This window comes from Cherax quadricarinatus, chromosome 54, assembly GCF_038502225.1.
Source record: "Cherax quadricarinatus isolate ZL_2023a chromosome 54, ASM3850222v1, whole genome shotgun sequence".
NCBI lineage: Eukaryota > Metazoa > Arthropoda > Malacostraca > Decapoda > Parastacidae > Cherax > Cherax quadricarinatus.
The window spans coordinates 20,374,047-20,391,801 of NC_091345.1; the positions used below are offsets into that span (position 1 = coordinate 20,374,047).

General features: G+C 38.8%; 1 protein-coding gene across 2 annotated transcripts in view; it reads left to right on the forward strand.

Annotated features, from left to right (window-relative positions):
- LOC128699175 (ATP-binding cassette sub-family B member 10, mitochondrial) overlaps nucleotides 1-17,755 on the forward strand; it is an 80,248-nt gene that overhangs the window by 43,001 nt on the left and 19,492 nt on the right. For both annotated transcript variants that reach the window (XM_070096718.1, XM_070096719.1), the window contains 3 exons: nucleotides 6,627-6,793; nucleotides 10,425-10,684; nucleotides 14,245-14,346. In XM_070096718.1, the coding sequence (XP_069952819.1) occupies nucleotides 6,627-6,793; nucleotides 10,425-10,684; nucleotides 14,245-14,346 (529 nt within the window). The remainder of the gene's footprint in view (nucleotides 1-6,626; nucleotides 6,794-10,424; nucleotides 10,685-14,244; nucleotides 14,347-17,755) is intronic.

The following is a 17,755-nucleotide window of genomic DNA, read 5'->3' on the forward strand; positions in this document are numbered from 1 at the left end:
ATTTTATTTGCTGGGAAAAGAATTCATTTTAGAAACGGACCACAAACCTTTGATATACCTAGAAACTTTTAAGGGAACCAACAGTCGCCTCTTGAGGTGGACATTGGCACTCCAGGCTTTTAAGTTCCATATTGTGTATATCAATGGTTCATCCAATTATTTCTGACTGGTTAAGTCGTGACAGTCAGTAGAAGATTTCTTGCCTTACGCGACTTCCACATGTTAGAACTTTTTCCTCGCCTATTCTTCTAATACTCCTTGACTATAAGTCTTGGTATGGGGGAGTGTGAGGAAAAAGTTCAATAGATAGGAGTAGCAAGGGAGTATATAGTAACAATAGTTTCATTGCCGGCTACTTGTTAAGGTAGGGTAAGTCAAGCTCCCGCTGTTCCCGCCTTTTTCTCCCACCCTGAAAGTGATAGTTTGATTACCGGCTGCTTGTTAACGTAGGGTCAGTCTAGCTCCCACTATCCTTTCCCCTCCCTCTTCCCCCCCACCCCCGAAAGGTGACGTGTGGGGCTCTGGTCAAACAGTAAATCACTCGACTCACAGCTCCCAACACTACTCTTGGATGACAGAGAGGGTCACCTGTCAATCAACGAGAAGAACTGACGGAGAAGGACTATCGTCCAGAGACTTCCCCATTTTGGATTTAATTACCTGTGCACCTGTATGAAATTGCAGGACGTAACCCCACATCATTGCAGCGGTAAAGAACCTACTTTCCTGTCATCGGGATAGAATACTCACGGCGATACTCTGTGAAGAACTAGCCGGTGGTGGTCACCAACATCTGCGACCCCCCCCCCCTCCACATCAGCAACGGCTAAGATTTCAACAACACGAAGTGTCACCAACACCAGACACCCCAATATATATATTAGCGTTGAGTTCAAATGTTATTTTATTCATTTCATTTTTCATTTTTCTTTCAAATAGGATACACCTGTCATGTTTTATTGTTTTAGGTTTGCTTTAATAAATAATAAAGTGTTTATCTTTGTGAATTATTATTTCGTTTTCTATTCATTAATTTTCCTGAGGAGGAGCCAGCTTTGGTAATACTGTCTGAAGTTATTACAGAGCTGAGTAAGCCTTCACAAGGCAACTAAAGTGCCGGGAGCAAGGGGCTAGTAACTCCTTCATTTTTCTTTTTGGGCCATCATGCATCAGTGGAATACGGCCCATTTGTTGGAAGAACAATAATGATTTCATAAATATGTAATATTTAAGTTATGAAAAATGTATGATTTAGCATGCCGAATTTTATATTGAAACTTGATATTAATGGTTAGGATGCATTAAATTTCTTAATATTTTTTTTTTTTTTTTTTTTGTTTAGCTAGTTGGGAGTTCTGCACTCATGCTGTGTACCAGTTAGTTGCATGTGGGATGAAGTGTCTTGGTGTCTGTTTTGATTCTGAAAACCACCTTATATGTGCCTCTCATCTTAAACTATTGAAGGTACATGTTTACTTCAGGCAAAAAGTTTTTTTTTCTTCTTTCTCTGCCCTATTGTGAGAGTGGTTTGCAAGTAATTTACCCATTTGTAGCTATAGAAACAGCTAAGCTTGTAATATTCCTTTTTGGTACATGTATTTAATTTATCATTTTTTTTAAGTTACCTTTTCCTGTAACTCGTTTTATTGTTCTGTCACTGTTTGTAAAGAGTTTTCTAATATTCTTCCAATACCTCATCTTTCTTAGTTAATAAAGTGTATCCTCATTTTTAATGGAGTTCTGAAATAGGGGACAGAATCTGCTGGATCATCTGATTTGGAAATATTCTTGATTTAACAAAACAATCTTGTCTATCCACCACAGTTGCCATTACTGGCCCCCTCTATCCATATTAGTCTTCTAAATAGAGAGTTACTACATTTTTTCTCCCTATTCATGGTGCTAAGAAATCCTCCTTGTTAATTTTTTTTTTTTTTTTACAAGTCGGCCGTCTCCCACCAAGGCAGGGTGACCCAAAAAGAAAGAAAATCCCCAAAAAGAAAATACTTTCATCATCATTCAACACTTTCACCTCACACATAATCACTGTTTTTGCAGAGGTGCCCAGAATACAACAGTTTAGAAGTACAGTGGACCCCCGCATAACGATATTATTTCAATCCAGAAGTCTGTTTGGGTGCCGTTATAGACCGAATTTGTTCCCATAAGAAATATTGTGAATTAGATTAGTCCATTTCAGACTCCTAAAAATACACCTACAAAAGCACTTACAAAAATAAACTTACATAATTGGTCGAGTTGGGAGCTGATCGTTATCCGGGGGTCCACTGTATATACGTATGAAGATACACAACATGTCCCTCCAAACTGCCAATATCCCAAACTACTACTTTAGAGTGCAGGCATTGTACTTCCCATTTCCAGGACTCGAGTCCAGCTATATAAAATAACCGGTTTCCCTGAATCCCTTCACTAAATATTACCCTGCTCACACTCCAACAGCTCATCAGGTCCCAAATACCATTCGTCTCCATTCACTCCTATCTAACACGCTCACGCACGCTTGCTGGAAGTCCAAGCCCCTCACTCACAAAACCTCCTTTACCCCCTCCCTTCAACCCTTTCGAAGACGACCCCTACCCCGTCTTCCTTCCCCTACAGATTTTTACACTCTGTGTCATTCTACTTTGATCCATTCTCTCTAAATGACCAAACCACCTCAACAACCCCTCTTCAGCCCTCTGACTATTACTTTTATTAACTCCACACCTTCTCCTAATTTCCACACTCCAAATTTTTTGCATAATATTTACACCACACATTGCCCTTAGGCAGAACATCTCCACTGCCTCCAACCGCCTCCTTGCTGCAGCATATACAACCCAAGCTTCACACCCATATAAGAGTGTTGGTACCACTATACTTTCATACATTCCCTTCTTTGCCTCCATAGATAACGTTCTTTGTCTCTACATATACCTCAACGTACCACTCACCTTTTTTTCTCTCATCAATTCTATGATTAACCTCATCCTTCATAAATCCATCTGCTGATACGTCAACTCCCAAATATCTGAAAACATTCACTTCTTCCATACTCCTCCTCCCCAATTTGATATCCAATTTTTATTTATCTAAATCATTTGATACCCTCATCACCTTACTCTTTATTTATTTATTCTTTAATAATCTTGTGTAGTTATTGTGTATCTTCCTCCTGTCAGTCAGCTTTTCTCATAACTCCTTTCTTTTAGCTCTGATAGCCATTTTGAAGTATCGGTAAGTCCAAGCCTTTTGTTTTTATCACTAGTATTAGATCTTGATACCTGGTAAAATGTACGTGGATGTAGTGCGGATGACAAGAAACAGATGATTGCTGATGTTATGAATGAAAAGAAGTTGGATGTCCTGGCCCTAAGCGAAACAAAGCTGAAGGGGGTAGGAGAGTTTCAGTGGGAGGAAATAAATGGGATTAAATCTGGAGTATCTGAGAGAGTTAGAGCAAAGGAAGGGGTAGCAGTAATGTTAAATGATCAGTTATGGAAGGAGAAAAGAGAATATGAATGTGTAAATTCAAGAATTATGTGGATTAAAGTAAAGGTTAGATGCGAGAAGTGGGTCATAATAAGCGTGTATGCACCTGGAGAAGAGAGGAATGCAGAGGAGAGAGAGAGATTTTGGGAGATGTTAAGTGAATGTATAGGAGCCTTTGAACCAAGTGAGAGAGTAATTGTGGTAGGGGACCTGAATGCTAAAGTAGGAGAAACTTTTAGAGAGGGTGTGGTAGGTAAGTTTGGGGTGCCAGGTGTAAATGATAATGGGAGCCCTTTGATTGAACTTTGTATAGAAAGGGGTTTAGTTATAGGTAATACATATTTTAAGAAAAAGAGGATAAATAAGTATACAAGATATGATGTAGGGCAAAATGACAGTAGTTTGTTGGATTATGTATTGGTAGATAAAAGACTGTTGAGTAGACTTCAGGATGTACATGTTTATAGAGGGGCCACAGATATATCAGATCACTTTCTAGTTGTAGCTACACTGAGAGTAAAAGGTAGATGGGATACAAGGAGAATAGAAGCATCAGGGAAGAGAGAGGTGAAGGTTTATAAACTAAAAGAGGAGGCAGTTAGGGTAAGATATAAACAGCTATTGGAGGATAGATGGGCTAATGAGAGCATAGGCAATGGGGTCGAAGAGGTATAGGGTAGGTTTAAAAATGTAGTGTTAGAGTGTTCAGCAGAAGTTTGTGGTTACAGGAAAGTGGGTGCGGAAGGGAAGAGGAGCGATTGGTGGAATGATGATGTAAAGAGAGTAGTAAGGGAGAAAAAGTTAGCATATGAGAAGTTTTTACAAAGTAGAAGTGATGCAAGGAGGGAAGAGTATATGGAGAAAAAGAGAGAGGTTAAGAGAGTGGTGAAGCAATGTAAAAAGAGAGCAAATGAGAGAGTGGGTGAGATGTTATCAACAAATTTTGTTGAAAATAAGAAAAAGTTTTGGAGTGAGATTAACAAGTTAAGAAAGCCTAGAGAACAAATGGATTTGTCAGTTAAAAATAGGAGAGGAGAGTTATTAAATGGAGAGTTAGAGGTATTGGGAAGATGGAGGGAATATTTTGAGGAATTGTTAAATGTTGATGAAGATAGGGAAGCTGTGATTTCGTGTATAGGGCAAGGAGGAATAACATCTTGTAGGAGTGAGGAAGAGCCAGTTGTGAGTGTGGGGGAAGTTTGTGAGGCAGTAGGTAAAATGAAAGGGGGTAAGGCAGCCGGGGTTGATGGGATAAAGATAGAAATGTTAAAAGCAGGTGGGGATATAGTTTTGGAGTGGTTGGTGCAATTATTTAATAAATGTATGGAAGAGGGTAAGGTACCTAGGGATTGGCAGAGAGCATGCATAGTTCCTTTGTATAAAGGCAAAGGGGATAAAAGAGAGTGCAAAAATTATAGGGGGATAAGTCTGCTGAGTATACCTGGTAAAGTGTATGGTAGAGTTATTATTGAAAGAATTAAGAGTAAGACGGAGAATAGGATAGCAGATGAACAAGGAGGCTTTAGGAAAGGTAGGGGGTGTGTGGACCAGGTGTTTACAGTGAAACATATAAGTGAACAGTATTTAGATAAGGCTAAAGAGGTCTTTGTGGCATTTATGGATTTGGAAAAGGCGTATGACAGGGTGGATAGGGGGGCAATGTGGCAGATGTTGCAAGTGTATGGTGTAGGAGGTAGGTTACTGAAAGCAGTGAAGAGTTTTTACAAGGATAGTGAGGCTCAAGTTAGAGTATGTAGGAAAGAGGGAAATTATTTCCCAGTAAAAGTAGACCTTAGACAAGGATGTGTGATGTCACCGTGGTTGTTTAATATATTTATAGATGGGGTTGTAAGAGAAGTAAATGCTAGGGTCTTGACAAGAGGCATGGAGTTAAAAGATAAAGAATCACACACAAAGTGGGAGTTGTCACAGCTGCTCTTTGCTGATGACACTGTGCTCTTGGGAGATTCTGAAGGAAGTTGCAGAGATTGGTGGATGAATTTGGTAGGGTGTGCAAAAGAAGAAAATTAAAGGTGAATACAGGAAAGAGTAAGGTTATGAGGATAACAAAAAGATTAGGTGATGAAAGATTGAATATCAGATTGGAGGGAGAGAGTATGGAGGAGGTGAATGTATTCAGATATTTGGGAGTGGACGTGTCAGCGGATGGGTCTATGAAAGATGAGGTGAATCATAGAATTGATGAGGGAAAAAGAGTGAGTGGTGCACTTAGGAGTCTGTGGAGACAAAGAACTTTATCCTTGGAGGCAAAGAGGGGAATGTATGAGAGTATAGTTTTACCAACGCTCTTATATGGGTGTGAAGCATGGGTGATGAATGTTGCAGCGAGGAGAAGGCTGGAGGCAGTGGAGATGTCATGTCTGAGGGCAATGTGTGGTGTGAATATAATGCAGAGAATTCGTAGTTTGGAAGTTAGGAGGAGGTGCAGGATTACCAAAACTGTTGTCCAGAGGGCTGAGGAAGGGTTGTTGAGGTGGTTCGGACATGTAGAGAGAATGGAGCGAAACAGAATGACTTCAAGAGTGTATCAGTCTGTAGTGGAAGGAAGGCGGGGTAGGGGTCGGCCTAGGAAAGGTTGGAGAGAGGGGGTAAAGGAGGTTTTGTGTGCGAGGGGCTTGGACTTCCAGCAGGTATGCATGAGCGTGTTTGATAGGAGTGAATGGAGACAAATGGTTTTTAATACTTGACGTGCTGTTGGAGTGTGAGCAAAGTAACATTTATGAAGGGGTTCAGGGAAACCGGCAGGCCGGACTTGAGTCCTGGAGATGGGAAGTACAGTGCCTGCACTCTGAAGGAGGGGTGTTAATGTTGCAGTTTAAAAACAGTAGTGTAAAGCACCCTTCTGGCAAGACAGTGATGGAGTGAATGATGGTGATAGTTTTTCTTTTTCGGGCCACCCTGCCTTGGTGGGAATCGGCCAGTGTGATAATAAAAAATAAAAAATAGTTTCCTTTTGTTTCGTAGAGTACGTAAAGTCTATCATTACCTTGCTTATGCCAATATATTCTTAGAAAATACTATTTGTTATAATATTAGTCAGTTTCTTAGTCTGCTTCTTTGTTTACCTTCTTTTGTACTGGATTAATAATTTTATTTATATTTTTTAACAGGCTCAGTAGTTGCTGTTGTAGGCTCCAGTGGATCTGGGAAAAGCACCATTGGCTCGCTTCTCTTGCGTTTGTATGACCCATTAAATGGGGAAATTACTATTGATGACATACCAATACGTCAGCTGGATCCATCTTGGTTACGTACAGTGATTGGTTCTGTTAGTCAGGTAATAAAGTTGTTTTTATTTTAAATTTATATAGGCTTGTATTGAGTGGTAAAAGAATTGGAGAAAGGCTTAAGATGGATAGGTATGGCAGATGTGATAGAAAATTTGACACAATTATAGCTAAAATAAATTTCAGCAATGAAGCATTTTATGGCAGGAGATGGGGAAGTTGTAAGCGTACATCAGAAGAAAGAATTGGATAATTATCTATTTATTTATTTTATTTTTTTAAGACTGGCTATTTCCCATCACAGTAGGGTGACCCAAGGAATGAAGGAAAAAAACATTCACCATTGCTCATTTTCTAGATGTCTTTCCATAAGAACATGGACATCACAGTTCCAGTGATCCACCACACTGCAATATCATCACCCATCTTTCAGAGTTAAGCAGTGTACCTCCTACCTGCACAATTCAAATCTGTCTGTTTTTCTTTAATCCCTTTATGTGTAATGTTAATCACTTATTAACCCCTTGACTGTCGCAACCCCCAATCCTGAGGTGTCTCCTTGTGCCGCAAAATTTAAAAAAAAAAAAAAAAAATTCTTATGAAATGATAGAGAATCTTTTCCCGATTGTAATGACACCCAAAAAAAAACGAAATTTGATGGAAAACTGACGGAATTATGCTCTCGCGAAGTTAGCGACCACGGCGATATTTACAAATCGGCAATTTCGCCCACTTTGAGCCCTATTTTCGGCTAATTCCGTTGTTCCAGTCGACCAGACTCATAGCTATTTCTTTAGAACTCCATTTTTTCTATCTATTGAGTACAAGAAACTGCCCATTTACCGATTTCAACTACCCAATAATGTGGTCAGAAATTTGCAATTTGGCCAATTTCACAAAAATTAAAAAATATGACAATTTCAAAATAAGGCCCAGAATGAAAACGCAGACATTCCTGGCTCTAAAATAACATTTTCTTTGTTCATCAGTCATGTCTCCAAGCCCCTCTGATATTACTGTTGCTTTCAATTTTGAATTTTTATTCAAACAAAACATAGAAGACTTACTATTATCCAGACTACTGCAATACTGTAATAATTGTATAAATAACATCAACCCATTCATGACTGCATATTAGAATGGCTAGTTGGACATTTATTGGACAATGACATCATTTGTTTACTTTTGAACATTGGCAAAAATCAAACATTTCCCCTACTTTGAGCTCCATTTTCAGGTTCTTTTTATAGTAAAATCAATCAAAATCACCTCTCTTTCTATAATATGTTTTCCATTCTATCGAATGAGACCAAGAAAACGAGAATACAACCATAAATACTACACGAAAATAGACCACAAAGTCGGCATTTTAATTAAAAAAACGGTCGGAGTTTTTTTTTCTCATTATGCACTGCGTGCTCCAGGATTTTTTTTATATGGTGCACACTGACCACACAGACCCATTTTCTCACATGTGGGCCTACCAGCTTTCTCCTGCTTGATTTGAAGCCGCTATAATTTATGAGTATATATACGTCAAACACGGTACCTCGTAAGACGTATATATTTGGCCGCGACAGTCAAAGGGTTAACAGCACTTAAAATCCCAAAAAATGTTCGTCTTCACTTCAGTGTAATGTGTTCACACGTGCTTTTTGGTTGCTTATGTCCATACATTATCTCTATCGGTGTCATATATATACTTCTTACGAACCAGTGTTGGTGACTTATTAATTCGCCAAAATTCTACCGGCTTCAAATCAAGCAGGAGAGAAAGCTGGTAGACCCTCATGTGAAAGAATGGGTCTGTGTGGTAAGTGTGCACAGTATAAAAAAAAAATTCTGCAGCACACAGTGCATAATAACTAAAAAAACTCCGACTGTGTTTTTGGCCTACACTGTATTTTTTGGCCTACACGCCAACTTTGAGGTGTATTTTCGTATAGTATTTATGGTTTGGAGGGATATGTTGTGCAGCAAAAGACTTGGCAGACGATGCAACATCCCCCCAATGAAAAGCAGGGGTGTCACTAGCACGTTAAGAGACCATACAGTAAGTGTCAGGGGCCTGAGACTGTTCAACTGCCTTCCAGCATACATAAGGGGGATTACCAACAGACCCCTGGCAGTCTTCAAGCTGGCACTGGACAAGCACCTAAAGTCGGTTCCTGACCAGCCGGGCTGTGGCTCGTACATTGGTTTGCGTACAGCCAACAGTAACAGCCTGGTTGATCAGGCTCTGATCCACCAGGAGGCCTGGTCACAGACCAGGCCGCGGGGGCGTTGACCTCCGGAACTCTCTCCAGGTAAACTGCAGGTATATGCTTCTAAACTGTTGTGTTCTGAGCACCTCTGCAAAAACAGTGATTGTGTGAGTGAGGTGAAAGTGTTGAATGATGATGAAAGTATTTTCTTTTTGGGTCACCCTGCCTCGGTGGGAGACGGCCGACTTGTTGAAAAAAAAAAAAATCTCGTTTTCTTGGTCTCATTTGATAGAATGAAAGACATTACAGAAATAGAGATTTTGACTGGTTTCACAATGATTTTGATTGGTTTCACGACGAGAACGATCTTGAAATTGAACTCAAAGTAGCGGAAATGTTCAATTTTTGCTAATGTTTAAGAGTAAACAAATGACATCACCGTCCAGTAAGTGTCCAACTAACCATTCTAATATGCAGTCATGAATGGGTTGACATTATTTACAGTTATTACAATAATGCAGTAATCTGCATAACAGTAAATCTTCTATTTTTGTGTGAATAAAAATTCAAAATAGAAAGCAAGAGTAATATAAGAGGGGGGGCCTGGAGATGTCACTAATGAACAGAGAAAATGTTATTTTAGTGTCAGGAATGTCTGCATTGGTTATTCTAGATACTATTTTGAAATTGGCATCTTTTTTAATTTGCGTGAAATTGGCTGAATTGCCTATTTCTGACCACTATTGGGTAGTTGAAATCGGTAAATGGGCAGTTTCTTGTACTCAATCGATAGAACAAATGGGGTTCTAAAGAAATAGCCACAAGTTTGGTCGACTTGAACAAAGGAACTGGCTGAAAATAGGGCTCAAATTGGGCAAAATCACCGATGCATATATATTGCCAAAATTGCTAACTTTGCGAGAGCGTAATTCCATAAGTTTTCCATCAAATTTCGTACTATTGGTGTCATTACCATCGGGAAAAGTTTCTCTATCATTTCATAGGAATTTTTTTTTCTTCTTCTTTTAATATTTTGCAATACAGACACTTCAGGATTTGGGGTCTTGAAGTCAAAGGGTTGAAGGGCTTGATCATTTGTGATATTCTGTGCCAGTTTTCATGCAAAATGTTGACTGATATTTTTGGTTGCTACTTCATATTCAAACTTCTCTTTTACATTACAATACATAAAGATTATTAAGTGATTTTTTTTTATATACATGAAAAGTTGTAAACCCAACAGCTACTCACTGTTAAAGATCAAAATTTTATTAGGCTGTAATATTTTGTCTTAATTATCTTGTCGATTTATGCATTAAACGTAATTTGAAGACAAACGGTTGCCTGGATTACTTGTATTACACAGCCATGTTTTTTCAGGTAAATAGTATAAATTTCCTAAAACTGATATAAATATTAGTGTTAGTTTTTCCAGTGTCAGTTTAGTCATAATTTAATCATACTGATGCCCAAACAGGAACCAGTATTGTTTTCTACAACTATTCGTGAAAATATGCTGTATGGTGCTCAGGATCCTTCAGCTGTCACAGATGAAGATATCATAATTGCTGCAAAAGAAGCAAATGCCCTCTCATTCATCAACTCCTTCCCCGAAGGTTTTGATACTGTTGTTGGAGAGCGTGGAGTGATGTTGTCAGGCGGCCAGAAGCAGAGGATTGCAATAGCCCGTGCCTTGATTAGTAATCCACGTATTTTATTACTGGACGAAGCAACCAGGTATTTTTTATTTTTTTTTTACTTTACACAAGACAAAAATAATTTTTTACAACCTCAAAATTAATATTACAACAATGCACAGTTTACTGTTGATTAACAGAGTATTTATACACCTGAAAATGGCATACACAACCTCTCCTCACTTAACGACAGAGTTCCATTCCTAAGACCACATCACTAACAGAATTCGTCGCTAAGTGAAGAATATACTATAATGGTAGTGGGTTTGTGTCAACCATCTTTGATATTGTTTTAATGTTGCCTTTGCACAATTTATAACATTTCTGGTATGTTTTTAAATGTTTATACAGTAGTGTACTGATTTATTTAGTTTCTTTTTATTAAAACATGGGCCATCTCCCACCAAGGCAGGATGGCCTGAAAAAAAAAAAAACTTTCACCATCATTCACTCCATCACTGTCTTGCCAGAGGTGCACTTACACTACAGTTTTAAAATTGCAACATTAACACCCCTCCTTCAGAATGCAGGCACTATACTTCCCATCTCCAGGACTCGAGTCCGGCCTGCCGGCTTTCCTGAATCCCTTCATAAATGTTACCTTGCTCACACTCCAAAAGCACAAGTTCTAAAAACCATTTGCCTCCATTCACTCCTGTCTAACACGCTCACACATGCTTGCTGAAAGTCTAAACCTTTCTAACACAAAACCTCCTGTACCCTGTCCCTCCAACCATTCCTAGTGCCAACCCCTACCCTGCCTTCCCTCCACTACAGATTTATACACACTTTAAGTCATTCTGTTTTGTTTCATCCTCTCTACATGTCCTTACCACCTCAACAACCCCTCCTCACCCCTCTGGATAATAGTTTTGGTAATCCCGCACCACCTCCTAATTTTCAAAATACAAATTGTCTGCATTATATTCACCCTACACATTGTCTTCAGACATGACATCTTCACTGCCTCCATCCTTCTCCTTGTTGCAACATTCACCACCCATACTTCACACCCATATAAGAATGTTTGTATAACTATACTCTCATACATTCCCCTCTTTGCTTCCATGGACAAAGTTCTTTGTGTCCTCAGACTCCTAAGATCACCACTCACCTTTTTACCCTCATCATTTCTATGATTCACCTCATCTTTCATAGACCCATCTGCTGACACATCCACTCCTAAATATCTGAATACATTCACCTCCTCCATACTCTCTCCCTCCAGTCTGACACCCAATCTTTCGTTAACTAATTTTTTTATCCTCATAACCTTACTTATGTTGGGGGAGTGGGAGCCAGGTCTACCTACACCTTTTTTTTTTTTTCAACAAACCGGCTGTATCCCACCAAGGCAGGGTGGCCCAAAAAGAAAAACAAAAGTTTTTCTTTTTAAATTTAGTAATTTGTACAGGAGAAGGGGTTACTAGCCCCTTGCTCCCAGCATTTTAGTTGCCTCTTACAACACACATGGCTTATGGAGGAAGAATTCTGTTCCACTTCCCTATGGAGATAAGAGGAAATAAACAAGAAAAAGAACTAGAAAGAAAATAGCAGAAAACCCAGAGGGGTGTGTATATATATGCTTGTATATGTATGTGTAGTGTGACTTAACCCTTAAACGGTCCAAATAGATCGACGTTCAAATCCATAGTGCTCCAAAAGTAGATCTACGTTTTTTTTACATATTTTCAAATATAACAAAAAAATGTAGATAAAAGCTTTTTTACACATTTTCAAATGTAAAACAAGAAAGATCTATATTTTTTACATACTTTCAAATGTTGAAAAAACGTATATATACGTTTGGACCATTTAAGGGTTAAGTGTAAGTAGAAGTAGCAAGACACACCTATAATTTTGTATATTTAGGAGACAGACAAAAGACACCAGCAATCCTACCATCATGTAAAACAATTACAGGCTTTCATTTTACACTCACTTGGCAGGATGGTAATACCTCCCTGAGCGGTTGCTGTCTACCAACCTACTACCTAGGCTACCTACACCTTTTTTTTTTTTTTCAACAAGTCGGCTCTCTCCCACCAATGCAGGGTGACCCAAAAAAAGAAAGAAAATCCCCAAAAAGAAAATACTTTCATCATCATTCAACACTTTCACCACACTCACACATTATCACTGTTTTTGCAGAGGTGCTCAGAATACAACAGTTTAGAAGCATATACGTATAAATATACACAACATATCCCTCCAAACTGCCAATATCCCAAACCCCTCCTTTAAAGTGCAGGCATTGTACTTCCCATTTCCAGGACTCAAGTTCGACTATATCAAAATGACCGGTTTCCCTGAATCCCTTCACTAAATATTACCCTGCTCACACTCCAACAGATCGTCAGGTCCCAAGTACCATTCGTCTCCATTCACTCCTATCTAACTACTACACGAAAATAGACCACAAAGTCGGCATTTTAATTGAAAAAACGGTCGGAGTTTTTTTTTTCTCATTATGCACTGCGTGCTCCAGGATTTTTTTTATATGGTGCACACTGACCACACAGACCCATTCTCTCACATGTGGGCCTACCAGCTTTCTCCTGCTTGATTTGAAGCCACTAGAATTTATGAGTATATATACATCAAACACGGTACCTCGTAAGACGTACATGTATATATATACGGCTGCGACAGTCAAAGGGTTAATAACATAGAAACACAATACATACTCTAGAATGAATAAAATATGTCATTACGTATGTGAGGAGTGGTGGTAGTGGTGGTGTTGGGTTTATCAGGGCCACTGACAGCATAAGCCATACATATAGTGGTGGTGGTGGCAGCAGCAGCAGCAGAGGCCACCACCACTATTCACACTGAAACAGTGTACATAATTTATAAATAAGAAATATTTACACTTACCTTGGAGGAGATGCTGGCATTGGTTTAGGGTGGTGGAAGATAGGCAGGCAGCATATGTTGTCAGTGGCCCTATAACCTTCAACAACATTGGAGGAGTTAGTTTAGTGTCCTTTTTCTGTCGCTTAATTGCTTAACTTACTTTCTGTGCTGTTAATGCTACACTTAATTGCTGGTTGGCGCTATAGCCTTTATCAGTTCCTGCTGCTTTAGTATTGTACATATCATAGAATCACTGAAGGCACATTCTCCCCTCTCTCTTCCTCCTCTACTTTGGTGCTTTGCTACAAGTTCTTTCTTGAATTCTATTGTGTTTCTCACCTTCATTACCATAGGGCTGGCTCTAGGAGCTTTCTTTGGGCCCTTGGTGGCATATTTAGCAGTCACACACAATAAACAAGTGTAAAAAACAATGCATTATTACGAAATGTTTCGTATGACCTCGCAGGGTAGTGTTCACTTGCTGATAAACAATGCCACACTGACTCAGAATGGTGTGTGGGAGGCTTTGTGTGTGTGTGGGCACTCGGATATGCTCCGTATGACCGATGAAACCAGAGGGAATTAACGAAAACAGAGACTATATTTTGACAAAAAAAGCCAGCAGTAACCGAAAATCACGAAATCAGAGGCTAACGAAAACTGAGGGTCCACTGTATATGAATTATATGATTATTTACATTGACTGGGGAACTGTAATTGTAATTTTTCTTTTTCTTGCAGTGCATTGGATGCTGAAAGTGAAAGCCTTGTGCAGGAAGCTTTAGAGCGCCTCATGCGTGGTCGCACTGTTATTACTATTGCCCACAGACTTTCAACAATCAGGTAAAGATGAATGCATATAGAGAGGAAATGTAAACCAGGCAGCTAATATTTAGAATAGTCAGTAATGCATTTTTCAGTGATAATTATAGACATTTTTCTTATTTTCAAGATGTGAATGAAAACTATGATTTTCACAAAAGAGAGTGCTCAAAATATGGACTTTACCAGGGATGAACAGTATATCACAATGAACCAAGTTATTTATGGATTGGCTAAGTTATGTTAGGTACAGTTGCATTATTATGGTGAAGACTAGTGGCCAGAAATGCTCTTTCATTTGCTTTATAAAAGAAAGCTAATTCTTAACTGCTTTCACTGATGTGTTCCTCTTCTAACCAGTTCAACAGCTGGGTCTACTGTATTTCTGGCATACTATGTTTTTTTTTTTTTTTGGGGGGGGGGCAGGACCCCACCATTGACCTCCACCTTAATTTGAAGTCTTTCTTTTTAGTTTTGCACTGTCATACTATTGAAGCTACTCTAGAATATAGTAGTACAGCATAACATCTCTACCAAATTGTTATTAAAACTTGACTGGTACACAAATATTCAGCCAAATTAGGGCTTGTACTTTATCACCTAGTCTTTAATAATGATTCCAACCGTAAGAAAAGCTTTGGGTTTTTGCATATTTTTCCAGTCCCTGGACTATGAGTAAGTGACTGTCCTTCTTAAGGTCAAGTCATAAAGACCATCATGGAGAAATTCCCTTTGTATTTCTAATATCATAAAGGGCACTTCACATTTCCAGTGGCTGTATTTTAATACCTGTTTGTAGGTAATCCTTTTCCTTGTTCTTCCACTGTTTGTGAAGATGCTGTTAGGAAATCCATCCTTTATAACCTTGTTTGTTATCATGTCTTCCCTTTTCCTCCTATCGGCCAATGAGGAAATGTCTAATGCTTTCATCCTTCAAAACTTGTATTGTTTAGATTTAAGAATCATTTTGTAACTCGTTTCTGGGCTCATTCTAGTGTCCACATTTTCCCTTCAAATAAGAGAATTTCTTATCCTCTTTCATAATTTGTATTATCTCACTAATTTTCTGGGCATTGTCCAGAGGTATGTTCAGGAAAACTAGCATCCCCATTGAGCCTTGCAGACTGGCAGTAAAGTGTACAAGTGTAGAAGGATGATGTCTAGCTGTTCTCTTTCCAGAGCAATCATCACTTCTAAGATGACAGTTAAGTTGATTGAGGGTAGGGCATACTTATCTGATCCATGGCTACTTACTTGATAAGGGGGCATCTCTTGGTGCTCATTTTGCTGCACATTATAACAGTTTTTTTTTTTTTTCAACAAACCGGGTGTATCCCACCAAGGCAGGGTGGCCCAAAAAAGAAAAACGAAAGTATCTCTTTTTAAATTTAGTAATTTATACAAGAGAAGGGGTTACTAGCCCCTTGCTCCCATTATAACAGTTATGCATTTTTAATAGTGTGCCCTTGGTTATTTTCTGAAAACCTTTCTTTGTAATTGTTGTCTGCAAGGACATTGATAAGATTTTAGGTCATAGGTGTAGTACTGTACACCATATTGTTTAATGAAATTTATGTGGGATGCTTGGTTATGTAATTTTTCACTCTTCTGCCATTTCCACTATCATTCATTCTTTAGCTGTTTTTCAAGAAGTGCATGGGCCTCAAGATTCAAATGCTCCATCAGACTGTATAATCTTAATTTATAAGGTTTTACTTATTTTTTTATTGAGCTTGTGTCTACTAAGTTGTACTGTATGTACTGCTACCCTTACTTGTTTTATTTACTGTGCATGTGTTTTGTATATTTTGGTTCTCTCTAGTTGAATGATCACTGGGTCACAGTGATCATTTTTAAAACTGAGTTGAACTTTTGTGTTGTAATATTTGATACTATAGTTAAAAATATTATAGTTAAAATATGTTAGTGATGCAACTTAGTGAGCCTTGATGCTGTTTAATGTTGGGTGTTGATGTTTACTTTGATGTTGAGTGTTGGTGTTTATCTTGATGTTTAGTGTTGAATGTAAATATTAGTCTCTGGTGAAGTGTCATCTTCACTTCCTTACATCATCATCATCATCATCAATCATTTGCCTCTAACTTACCCTTCATTACTCACCTTAAGTCCTCCTTGTATGTCATAGAATAGGCAAGGAAGAGAAAATAATAGGGAGTGGGGAGATAATGAGATAAAAGGAGAGAAGAGAGAAGATAATTTTAAATGTGAAGGTTAAAAAAATTTAAGAGGAAGTGAAGGAAGGTGTTGGAGTGAGAAGATAAATAAATACTCTTTATTTCTTCAAGTACATGTCAGCTGACATACTCCTATATAGAAAGCCCCTTGATATGCAGAGCATTTCGGGCAAATTAGGTAAATTTTCTCCCCAGGATGCGACCCACACCAGTCAACTAACAACCAGGTAGAGTAGGGCCCCGCTTTACAGCGTTTCGCTTTATGGCATTCCGCTAATACAGACATTTCAAATTATGACTAAAACTCACTACAGTAGTCCCCCCAAATTCATGGGGGTTACATTCCAAGACCACTGCAAATTTGGAAAAACCGTGAATTCTGGATGCGGTTAAAAAAATGCCTATAAATGCCTATTTTTATGTGTCCCCAAAACTTCTTTCAACACACCGGCTGTATCCCACCGAGGCGGGGTGGCCCAAAAGGAAAAACGGAAGTTTCTCCTTTTGCATTTAGTAATATATACAGGAGAAGAGGTTACTAGCCCCTTGCTCCCAGCATTTTAGTCGCCTCTTACAACACGCATGGCTTACGGAGGAAGAATTCTGTTCCACTTCCCCATGGAGGTAAGAGGAAATAAACAAGAACAAAAACTAGAAAGAAAATAGAAGAAAACCCAAAGGGGTGTGTATATATATGCTTGTACATGTATGTGTAGTGTGACCTAAGTGTAAGTAGAAGTAGCAAGACATACCTGAAATCTTGCATGTGTATGAGACAGAAAAAAAAAAGACACCAGCAATCCTACCATCGTGTAAAACAGTTACAGGCTTCAGTTTTACATTCACTTGGCAGGACGGTAGTACCTCCCTGGGTGGTTGCTGTCTACCAACCTACTACCTAAAACCAACCTACTACCTAAATGTCCCCAAAACACTTTAATTTAATTTCAAACTCAGCTTCATACATCACCCTTAAAAAATAAGAATGCATACAGTACTGTACTGCTATGTTTCCCGCAGTGCTAGAATGTAAAATACCGATGTGACCCCCATATGTATTGTAATTCATACAACCCCATTTTCTTTGGTATACTTACAGTAAATATAGGGTAAGGGAGGTTTTGTGGGCGAAGGGCTTGGACTTCCAGCAGGCGTGCATGAGCGTGTTCATTAGGAGTGAATGGAGACGAATGGTATTTGGGACCTGACGATCTCTTGGAGTGTGAGCAGGGTAA